This window comes from Bubalus bubalis, chromosome 15 (assembly GCF_019923935.1).
Source record: "Bubalus bubalis isolate 160015118507 breed Murrah chromosome 15, NDDB_SH_1, whole genome shotgun sequence".
NCBI lineage: Eukaryota > Metazoa > Chordata > Mammalia > Artiodactyla > Bovidae > Bubalus > Bubalus bubalis.
Window position 1 is genome coordinate 61,653,151 of NC_059171.1, and position 12,205 is coordinate 61,665,355.

A 12,205-nucleotide genomic window follows, 5' to 3' on the forward strand; every position below is an offset into this window, starting at 1 on the left:
TCACCTATTGAAAAGGGTCCGACAGGCCCACATGGAATCCCATGTGCTAAGCCCAGGTCACCAGGAACTTGACATTGACCACCCTGCAGTTCCAGCTTCCCCAGGATGGCCACTGGTTTAACCACTCAGCCTGGAACTCCCCTGTCAGCCCTAGAATGACCCACCTCCCCCACAGACCTTCTCTCTCCTCAGGAGGATGACTGTCACAGAAACAAGCCTTTCTTTGGGAACAGTTTACTTTTTCTGACCATTTCTCCCCATGAAAACCTCTTATTTTCTTTAGCTAACAGAACTCCTCCTAATTACCAGATGGGTACTGCCCAACCCATGGACTGTAGCCCATCATGCTTTTCTGTCCATGGAATTCTCCAGGCAAGAACACCGGAGTGGGTTGTCATTTCCTACTCCAGGGGATCTTCCCGACCTGGGGACTGAACCTGCATCTCCTGCATTGCAGGTGGATTCTTTAACACTGTGCCACCAGGAAAGGCCTCATGAATCACTGAATAAAGCTCATGAGATCTTTAAATGTACTTAGGTGAAATTTTGTCATTGAACACCCCCAGCCTGTCTCCAGAGCTGTACTTCAGTGAGGCTGCTGACCAGGGGGCTGTGAGATAATTAATGCTGGTCAAAGGCAGGACCAGCAGCAGGTTCCCGTGTCCACTGCTGAGGGCACAGACAGAGCCTGCACAGCACCCAGCGTGACTCTGTGAGGTCCACGGAATCTTCCACCCACAAGCCCCAGGGAGAATCTTGACATGTGTTCAGGGACCACTACCTAAACCCTCCTGCTTCCCAGAGACACCCCCCTCTGAAGGCTCAATGAGATGTAAGGTGAGTTCAGAGTGGAAACTGTCACGTGATGCTTCCACTTAGTCCTTGGGGAGGAGAGCTACAACCCGCTCCCTCATGATCACAAACACAAGTGTCGCTCCAGCCATACAGTGGCAACTCGGAGTCAACAAGACCCCGGGCTGGAGATGGGCCCCCATGTGTGTCTTTGGACCTGGTACGAATCCATAAGCAAGGATGCTGCTTACTACACTGTAGACAAAAATTACTGGCTCTGAAAGTAAAGGGAAAATATTAAGTATTTTCTGTGGATAGATGTTTTTATTCATAACAAGACAGAAAAAAATGAGAAAACTTCAAGAGAGGGAAGAGATACTTACACCGGAATAGAAAGGCTCTCCAGAGACACATGTCACGTCCTGCTCCTGGATCATCAGGATATCCCTAGCCAGGTGCAGCCGCACTTTGAAGGGCTCCTGGTTACCATCCTGCAGCAAACAGATCCCCGTCTTTGTCTTCAGACCAAAAAAGAGCAAAACAGAGAAAGAATTATACTCAGTTCATAGACTATATTTTTATGGCCTTTTTAGAAAAACATCAAGAAAGCTAGAAGAAATGTAGTCAGATGAGCCTGAAACAAAACAGGTACAGAGAAAAGTATAACCATTTCACACCAAGCTGTTGTTCAGTTGCTAAGCTGTGTCCAACTCTTTACGACCCCATGGACTGCAGCACACCAGGCTACCCTGTCCTTAACCATCTCCCAGAGTTTGCCCAAATTCATGTTCATTGAGTCGGTCATGCCATTCAACCATATCATCCTCTGTCACCCCCTTCTCCTCCTGCCCTCAATCTTGACCAGCATCAGGATCTTTTCCAAAGAGTTGGGTCTTTGCATCAGGTGGCCGAAGTATTGGAGCTACAGCTTCAGCATCAGTCCTTCCAATGAATATTCAGGGTTTATTTCCTTTAGGATTGACTGGCTTGATTTCCTTGTTGCTCAAGGGACTCTCAAGAGTCTTCTCCAGCACCACAGTTGGAAAGCATCAGTTCTTCAGTGCTCAGCCTTCTTTATGGTCCAACTTGGACATCCATACATGACTACTGGAAAAACCATAGCTTTGACTATACAGGCCTTTTTCAGCAAAGTGATGTCTCTGCTTTTAATAACTGTCCAGGTTTATGAACATACCAGGTAGGCCTCGTAGAGATCATATCAGAAAATACCCACGAAGATTTGGAAAGGAAGGATTATAGTTTATATGCTATATTTGAAAAATAGTGAGCATTTATTTAATATTTACAATCTACATAACTTTTTTGGTAATGGTTTTAATGAAATCCAGCTCACACAGTATATATTACAAAATTCAACCCCTTAAAGTGTTCAATTCGATGTTTTTAGTGGAGCAATACACAGCCATTGTTATAATCAAGTTCTGACCATTTTCATTTCATTGAAAAAACATCATATCCCCATGCCGCCCCACCCCCATTGCATGCTCAGTCACTTCAGTCCTGTCCGACTCTGTGACACCATGGACTGTAAACCACCAGGCTTCCCTGTCCACGGGATTCTCCAGGCAAGAACACTGGAGTGGATGTCCTTCCCCAGGGATCAAACCTGCATCTCCTATGTCTCCTGCACTGGCAAGTGAGTTCTTTACCACTAGCACTACCTCGAGCCATTCTTCATTTGGGTAAAGGGATAGATACACAGAAATTTATTTTTATCCTTAGTAGTTAAGTAGCATGAAATCCCAGGTAAATAATACAGGACTTTCTCTTGGAATATAAATTACACATGGATTATTAGGGGTTTGTTTCTTTAAGAGAGTGTTCACAACATTGATGAGAATATACTGAGACATCATGGCTTCTAGAGAGAATTTTCTGTAATTTGTTTTATTCCATGTGGGATACATACCATTATGCCCTTTATTATACGTGGTTAGATTGGTCTGTAATTACTCTGTAAGTATTATAATGTCTTTTAAGGAAAAATAAGCTTTGCCAGGAGTTGTGATGGTCCTAGTCCCTCCTCTGAGACCGCACAGCTGGGCCCCCATAAATCGTATCCATTAATTCCCCCAGAGCTCAGCTCGAATGACAAAAGTATTGATATTTCAGCAAAAGCAAAATTTATTTTCTTTAATACAGAACACAAGTTTTGTACATTTTTCACAAGGCAAATTCTCTCATGCTTACAATGTGATCTTGGCCAGAGGCCGATATCAGACTGCCTGAAATGCTCAGGAGGAGATGACATCAAAGCCCAGGGAATTTAATTGGGTGTGTTTGATGGTTTTTCAGTGGACAGAACATTCCACACCATTCCCCTAGCAGAATCACGGACTAGCTGACACTCACAGATAAAGCTCTGCCTCAATTCCAGGAGGAGAGAGGGGCTTTTCCCTGAGACCCCATAAACACATTATTGTCTCACATCAAAGAGAGATTGAAGATCATCCAGGGAAAGCTTAAGGAACTAAAGCACAGTTCGGAGGTTTCTCTCATCACATTTCTGATGTGGTCACAGTTCCACTCACTCAAGCAATATGTGTGATGTATCCTAATTACTGGATAGTTGTCTGGAAAACAGAATGCTGACCTACAGCCGTGCTGGGCTCCTCAGAGGACAAGAGTGACAGGAGATAAAAAATGAGGCAGCTTCTATTAGAATGTAATATATGTACCATAAATATATATACCAATAAATTTCTATTTGGAGAAAATGACAAACTGAGAGATAATGAAGCTAACAATAAATTAACATTAAAATATATATTTCAATATAAATGCTATATATATTCTATTATGAAACTACAACTCATGGACATGAAATTACATTAAAAATCCCACAGATGCATTTGTTTTTCAAATATAATGTAACTAACAGAGAGTCAGACATGAATTAGATGATAATCTCTGGTCTCAGAATATTCCTACCCATCCAAATATACAAATAAGGTGCAATATGATGTTTCAGCACTTGATACGGGAGAAATGTAGAGGAATTAATTAGCTATTCATGAGTGAAGGCATGTGCGAGAAGGCTTTGTGGACAGAAACAGGTGGCTTGTCTTGAAAAAAATAAATTGAGAAAACAATAAGTAGAGAAGGTAAAAGTTATTTTATCCCAAAGGGGGAGATTTGAGTAAAAATATAGAAGCATGAGAATGCAGAGTCCATGTGATGGAGAACACAGCCCTGATGTGGAGCCCATGGAGTTTGACAGGAGCTGAACCAGAAGAAGTTTCAGGAGGTGGGGGGTGGTGGGGGGTGGGAGGCCAAGGTCCCTGTACCGTGTGCCTGGCAGGTAGGCACTGCACAGTGAAATGGTACACTTAGAGTAAGGCCTTATAAGTCTATTTCTTAGACCAGAGGAGAAGGTGGATGGGGACTAGGAAAGTGAGAACAGTTACTGTTGGCAGAAACATAGACCTCGGGCAGGAGACGCTGGGGACCGAATGGATGGGTCAGGCCCAGAGCTGCTTCAGTAGCTGCAAGAAGATGGGTAATATCCATTTTGGACACTCTCCTGGCTCAGAGCAGCCTGCTGGGTTGGCATCATCACTGTGGAAGGCGGGCACACCGTTCATTCACTGTATAGAGCTGACTGTGTGCCCAGATGTATTCATTTATTCACTTGACTTTGGTCCCCCAGCACAGCGGTTCTGGCAGACAGGACAGAAGCAGAGGCGTGGAGACAGGCAGGAGGTGGGGTTTGAACCTGGGCCTCCGACTCCCTGCCTGGTGTCCTCTGGCAGAGATCTCTGTAAGGATGCCTCCCCATCTTCCTGTACACGATGGCAGGGCTATCAATGTCTTTCACCAAAGCTCTGGAGAGAATTCAGTCTTGAATAGTGGTGCTTTCTGGATCAGAGTGATTGCAAGTGGCGGCAGAAGCCACTCGGCCTGAGGGATGCCCTTCCTGCCACAGCCGGGCTACGGAGGGAGCTAAGGACACCAGCTGACATGGGATGGGAGAGCTGGGTCCACACGCCCTCATCTCCGATGCAGTCGTGGGGGTTGAGAATGGGGAACAGCACCTGAGAGTGCTGCCTGCGCAGCATGAACTAAAACAACCCTGGCTGCAAAGTCTTTACAGATTTGTGGACCCAGATTGTTCGAGAATAAGAACACCCAGATAATGACCAGTCCCACATTTTAGCATAAACTTAGGACCTGTACCCATCTTCTTTTTCTTTATTAACATAAGAGTTGCTTGTCTTCAACCTTTTTAAGCTGTGGTTGCATCACACATGCATGAGGACATGCACGTGCTGCATATAAGCTACAAGTACAGTATGTGATTATAAAATCTGAAAAATGACACGTCTTCAAAGGCTGTTTTCCTATCCCTGATGGACGATCCTACCTTGCACTGGATTTTGCAAACCCCACACTGAAGTCTGTTTCCTTAGAGGAATACTAAAAAGCAATGCCTCTTCGTTACTCAAAAGGCAATGCTTTTAAGCATCTAGTCATTGATTTCTTTTCTGTGAATCAATGAAGTGTGTTCATGAATTTACATTGATTTACTCTTTGTTCTAAAAACATACCTCACATGTAAACTTATTAAGAATGTGTGCTTAGCATAAATCAAGTACTTTTGGAAATTCAAAAAGTAGACTGTCACCGACTTCCTACGTGAAAGAGAAAACCTCTTTAGTTTAGGTTCTAGGCCCTGAAAGAACACAAATTGTGTTTTCATTAAACTTTAATATCTATGTTCCTTTCACCCTGAAAGGTAGTATTTGCAAGATGACAGAAGAAACTGCACAAAGCCTGGTGGAGACCACCGCATGCATGGCCAGTATTCTTTCAGGAGTCCTCCTATTTCTCTGGTTTGGTTGCTGAGTGTAAGTTACCTGTTCCTTAAGCCTGCAGTTGTGAGTGATACGTGACCGCTTGTGTGGCTCCATCTGTGGTAGCAGAACTGATCGTACAAAGCGTCGTCCACACAAGACGCTTCTAGCCTCATTTCATCCCCTCTCTTCCCTGCTGCAGTGTGTCTGACCCAGCCTCCTCCTCTGCTAACTTCCAGCCACTTTTCAAGCTCTTATACAAGAAGTGCAGCTCCTTGAAGCCTTCAGAGGCCCTTCCATCCAAAGGCCTTTGTTGACTATGAGGGCTACTCCATTTCTTCTAAAGGATTCTTGCCCACAGTAGGAGATATAATGGTCATCTGAGTTAAATTCACCCATTCTGGTCCGTTGTAGTTCACTGATTCCTAAAATATCAATGTTCACTCTTGCCATCTTCTGTTTGACCACTTCCAATTTTACTTTGACTCATGGACCTAACATTCCAGGTTCCTATGCAATATTGTTATTTACAGCATTGGACTTTACTTCCATGACCAGTCACATCCACAACTGGGCGTTGTTTTCGCTTTGGCTCCATCTCTTCATTCTTTCTGGAGTTATTTCTCCACTTATCTCTAGTGGCATATTTGGTACCTACCAAGCCGGGGAGTTCATCTTTCAATATCATATCTTTTTGCTTTTTCATACTGTTCATGGAGTTTTCAAGGCAAAAATATTGAGGTGGTTTGCCATTCCCTTCTCCAGTGGACCACGTTTTGTCAGAAATCTCTACTATGACCCCTCCATCTTGGGTGGCCCTATACAGCATGGCTCATAGTTTCATTGAGTTATACAAGGTGTGATCCAATCCAAAGGCAAGTCCTTACTTCTTGAAACCCAGGGCCTTCATCAGGTAAGAACATTCACCTAAGAGTCAGTCAGTGTTGTATTTAGGCGTCACATGCCTAAATGATATCATAACATTTAGCTCCATCACATCATTTGACTTCACTATATATACTATTATCTCTAGAAAATCTTAGCAAGTTATTACTCTTTTCATTTTTAAGGATTATTAATCCATAGGACCTAGTACAGTCTTTTACTTATAGTAGAGTTTCTTTCAATGTTTATTGATTGAATCAGTCACAGATTATATTTTATTATATGAGAGACTAATCAAATTATATGTGGTCAGGAATTATTAAATTAGTAAGTGTATGTTATAAAGGAGCATGTATTTTCATATCAACCTCTATGATATCTCAAGGAGGACAGATGTGAAAGTGAACTGTGAGGAGAGCTTGGACTGAAAATGGAATGGGGACCTACTGCTGCACATTTTGATGGCACTTTTAAGGCAAAGAAGCAGTAATCACGCCTGGCTGTGCATACACTGCTTCTTCTGCACTGTGGGTTTTGTGTTTGTCTTCATTGTATTCTCTCCTAATTTTTGCTTCTTTTCAGATTATTGAATGCCAATTCCTTAAAAATAATAACAACGTTTTCTTCTTAAGAGAAGAATTTTTTAAACAATAAATAAACCTCCTTTTCAAAAACACTCTGTATTAGATAATTAAGATGTCTACATGAAACGTATCTAGCCACATTTCTATTTCTTCACAAAGAAGAAAGATCATGCCATTTGTAGGGTAATATTCTAAGTAGGTCTCTCTGTGGACATGAATATCAAAATTTCATCATTAGTAGTTTATTGGCAGTCAAGAGAAAATAAGTTTACTTTAATATATCTTTGATATAATTTTCAGTGATGTAGGACTTTATAAAGAGGCCAAAACTTAGACTTCCCAAGTGGCACATTATGGTTTCGCTTTTGCCGAATTCATTAAATGGAACTCAGCGCTTCATGTTGTTGTTCAGTCACGCAATCGTGTCTGACTCTTTGTGACCCTATGAACAGCAGCATGCCAGGCTTCCTGTTTTTCACTATGTCCCGGAGTTTGCTCAAGTTCATGTCCATTGAGTCAGCGATGCTATCTAACAATCTCATTCTCTGCTGCCCTCTTCTCCTTTTGCCTTCAATCTTTCCCAGCATTAGGATCTTTTGCTGCATTTTTCAGCATTTCATGAAATCTCTCAATCTGCTTCTCTGCAGAGTGAGAGATAGGCTAGAGTGTCTTTACGTGCCAGTCCATGGAAATGTTCTAAGGCCGAATGTCTGGCAAGCTCTGATTTTGGCCCATCTTCGAGGTGATTTGCTCATCCTCAGAGCATCATATCGCCCTGTATCCCTTCCAGTCCAGCCAGCAGATGGGAGACACATGGGAACTGCTCTGACAGCTCTAAGAAGCCGCTCCACTATGGGGGCGTCAGAATGGCGGCACCCTCAAGGGATCAGTGCCAAAGGGCAAGAATGTCGGCTATGGAAGCAAGCGTGAGAGAAACCCCAAAGGTATCACTGGTGTAACATACAGCCGAAACCTAAGGGAATTTGGTATCTGCTTCAAATCAGTGAATCAAAACCTTTTGTGTAAGAAACCATCTAGGAATCAATATTCTGTCATCTCAAGTCCAGGTGAACTGTGCGCTAGAAACACTGCCCACTGTCCAGTCTCTAGCACAGGAATCTCCAAGGTGTTTCGTGGCTGTGTCATTCATACAACACATGTTCAGACTGATGAGGGCCTCACTGCCCAGAACTAAAATAACACTTCAATGGAACTGGTAGGTTTACTATACTCATTCAAAATTAAGAATACCTTGTTCAGTTAGTTGCTAAGTCAGATCCTACTCTTTGCGACTCCATGGACTATAGTCCACCAGGCTCCTCATTCCATGGACATTCTCCAGGCAAGAATATGGGAGTGGGTTGCCACACCCTCCTCTAGGAGATCTTTCCAACTAAGGGATCGAACTTGAGTCTCCTGTTTGGCAGGTGGATTTCTTTATTTACCACTGAGCCACCTGGAAAACCCACGGTGTATGATATCATGTACTATATTTACAACTAGAAATGACACAGGATTCAAATTTATGCATCTAAGTTTGAGTTTCTAGAACAATAATTTACCTTTTTTTAAAAAATGTATGAAAAAAAAAAGCACAGGGGGCATGTGCACCTGTCACTGATTCATGTTGATGTATGGCAAAAAATACCACAATATTGTAAAATAATTATCTTCCAATTAAAATAAATTAATTAAAAAATAAAACAATAAGTTACCTTTTTAAAAAAGTATGAACTGAAAGGTGTTTTCCTTGGTTATTTATACCTAAGCAAATATGACATTTCTTAACATATGAATATTGGCCTTTTGCCTGAAGAGCGCAGACAATGCCTTGAATGTCACATGAAAAGATAATCTTTCTTCCTAAAATAGAGTCATTGCCTTCTCTGAGGGCCCAAGTTCACGCACTGTTGACTGCACACTTGAGTGGCCTTTAACGCCCTTGACAGAGCAATGCATCACTTTAGCTCACACAGAACATGATGGCAGCTCCACAGAGCCAGAATCACCAATATTAATAGTTCAACAACACTGAAATAGTGAAAGAATAGTGCAATCATGAAATCGGGGGACTTTAGTGCTAAGAGGGACCTTAGACGCCTTCTAACTTATAACCATTTATGTGAAAAGAATTAGTTTCAAGGCTCCCACTACCTGAAGCTGTCAGCACACAGTTTAGGGAGGAGGACAGCTCGACCCAAGGAAACATGCTCCCTTTTTGCAGGAGGAAGCCCAAGGCTTCACAGACCCTCCGAGCCTTCGAGTCTCACAGAAACAGGTTGTGCTCTGGACCCGAGGAGGGCCTTCACCCATCCCTCTGCTGCAGGCCAGGCTCCACGGACATGAAGGGGGGCCAGTGCCCACCCCCAGCCCCCTAATCAAAAAGCAGAAAGGTATGGGACCTACCTCCTCACAGGCAGTCCGGAAATCCATGTGCTACGGCACCCACAGGATGTCGTCTGAAAAGACAGAGAGAAGCCATCAAGCACAGCACTGAGTGTCAGAGAAGACTGCAAACCAGTACGAGAGAGGAGGCATCGGGTCCTGTGGGGCACCTGTGTTCACAGCCCCTGTGAGGACGCAAGGATGAGACAGGAGGAGGTGATGGACCGTCTCCCTCGGCTCCTGTGAAGTGTGAACCCCCTGTCACGGCGGGGCGAGGAGGTACATGTCCAGGTCCCTCTCCCTCTGCTCAGCACCCGGATGGGATCCAGGGCAGCATGAGCCCCTCTCTCCAGGGGGCTCATCCCCACCATCCACTATGAACCATACTTTGCAACTGGGGAAGTGAAGTGAAAGTCTCTCAGTCATGTCTGACTTTTTGTGATCCCATGGACTATACAGGCCGTGGAATTCTCCAGGCCAGAATACTAGAGTGGGTAGCCTTTCTCTTCTCCAGGGGATCTTCCCAACCCAGGAACAGAACCCAGGTCTCCCACACTGCAGGCAGATTCTTTACCAGCTGAGCCACCAGGGAAGCCCAAAACTACTGAGTGGGTAGCCTATCCATTCTCCAGTGGATCTTCCTAACCCAGGAATTTAACCAGGGTCTTCTGGGGAGGAAACTTCAACAGGAATAATTACAAGTTGTCTATCATGTGGTTATCTCTTGAAAAAAAAGGTTGACAAGTCTTTTTCTTTTCAATTAAAAAGCTACATGCATGAATCATTGTCTCTGGAACTTAACATTTGATTCACAAACAGTGTGAAGTAAGAAAGCAAGCTATTTATCAGAGAAATAATAAGATAAATTGATGTATGAAATATCCAATACAGATTCCTCTAGTAGTCACTGTAATATCTAAATGATAGGCATAGACTTAAGTGATCAGAAATCCTGTCTTGTTTCATTTTAAATACTTTAGAGAGTTTTCCTTTAAGTATATGATAAACTTAAAACTAAGAGTCATCATAGAAAATTGACACCCTGTCAGTGTAGAAAATGTGGAGTTAAAATATAATCTTTTAAGTAAATGAGACGTCAAAGTAAAATGCATGGTGCTTTCCAAAACAGAAGACTTGATGCAATTCAAATTACTGCTCCTCTCCACCTTTGGAACAGTAGACTCTCTAGTCCTCTTTGTCACTTTCTGTTGTGTGAGATTGATGAGCACTTGATAAGTATGTGTGAGTGGAATAGAGTACGTTGCCACTGGATTATCACCGTTGCCTTTGAAAGAAAAGAGATGGACCATTTTCAGTAGAATTGAACGTGCCACATAATATATTATTTTCCATAAATATAAGTCTTGTGGACTGTGAGCCTAGTTTGGTTTGACTGGAGAGCATAAAGAGGTTGATATTAGTAAAGTTAGGTAAGAATAAATCGTTAGCAAATAAAAGGGCAATTTGATGAAATTATAACTTGATGACATGAATTACGTATTTTGTCCATGAAAATTTTGCCCTTAATTTAATGATTATTTTTAAAAATCGCTCTTGAAGATTATATTTGAAAGAGCTGCAAATATTTACTTATTGCCATCTCTGACATATAGTTATTTCTTATCTTTAAAAGTAGGAACATTTCAGTATCTATTGATTACATAAAAACTCAGTGTTTCCAGAACCAATTTCCTGCTTTTAAATGCAGCCAGAGAAATAGGCATGAGGGCATTTAACCACTATCTAAACTTAACTCATAGTTTAGCAGGGAGTATATCTGTGCCTTCTTAACACTTTTTCAACCATTTTAATACATCTTCCTTTTTTCCCTTAATTTTCCATTAGCCTTAATGAAAATATCTGGTAATAATATCAAGAAAGAGAATTAGTATGATATTCAAAACAATTTAATTAGTAGTTACCATAAATTTCATAGTGTTATTTTTCAGTCACTAAGTTGTGTCCAATTCTATGTGACCCCATGGACTACAGCACACCAGCCTTCCCTGTCCTTCATCATTTCCCAGAGTTTGCTCAAATTCATGTTCATTGGGTCAGTGATGCCATCCAACCATCTCATCCTCTGTTGCCCCCTTCTCCTGCCTTCAATCTTTCCCAGCATCAGGGTTTTTTTGCAAAAAGTTGGCTCTTTGCATCAGGTGGCCAAAGTATTGGAGCTTCAGCTTCAGCATCAGTGGCATAAATTCCATAGCTATCATAAGACCATTTTCAGTGATTATGAATATAAAAACTGGAGTAAAAATCATACTAATTTATGTGTTTAAAAATTTCTGAGAACTTTTTCTGTATAAACTGCTATGTTAGAATGGTTTTAGTTTTACAGAGATATTGTAGAAATAGCTCAGAGGCTTCCTGAACACCCTTGTGTCAGCACGTTTATGGACGCCTGCATTAATAAGGCACGTGGCATGTAACTCTGTTACAATTAATGAACCAATGCTGTTCCATTATTGTTAATCAACCCCTACTTCTTTCAGATGTTCTTGGTTTCCCCCTCTTCCTCTACAATTTCCAGCATCCCATCCCAGAGGACACATGAGGTTTAATCACCCTGTCTCCTTATACTCCCCCTGCCTGTGACCATTTCTCAGACTTTCCTTTCTTTAATGACTTGGGCAGTCTTGAGGATTACTGATCATTTGTAGAACGTTATTCCATTGGGATTACTCTGACGTTAGTCTCATGATGGTGATGGGGTTGTGGGTTTTGGAGGGGATGCCCAGA

At 42.3% G+C, this 12,205-nt stretch overlaps 1 protein-coding gene across 2 annotated transcripts in view; it reads right to left on the bottom strand.

Moving 5' to 3' along the window:
• Positions 1-12,205, bottom strand: part of SNTG1 (syntrophin gamma 1) — a 402,149-nt gene that overhangs the window by 136,787 nt on the left and 253,157 nt on the right. For both annotated transcript variants that reach the window (XM_044928771.2, XM_006063418.4), the window contains exons 3-4: positions 9,482-9,534; positions 1,176-1,310 (exon numbers count right to left, since the gene is read on the bottom strand). In XM_044928771.2, coding sequence (XP_044784706.1) covers positions 1,176-1,310; positions 9,482-9,508 — 162 coding nt within the window. In that variant the 5' untranslated portion in view covers positions 9,509-9,534. The remainder of the gene's footprint in view (positions 1-1,175; positions 1,311-9,481; positions 9,535-12,205) is intronic.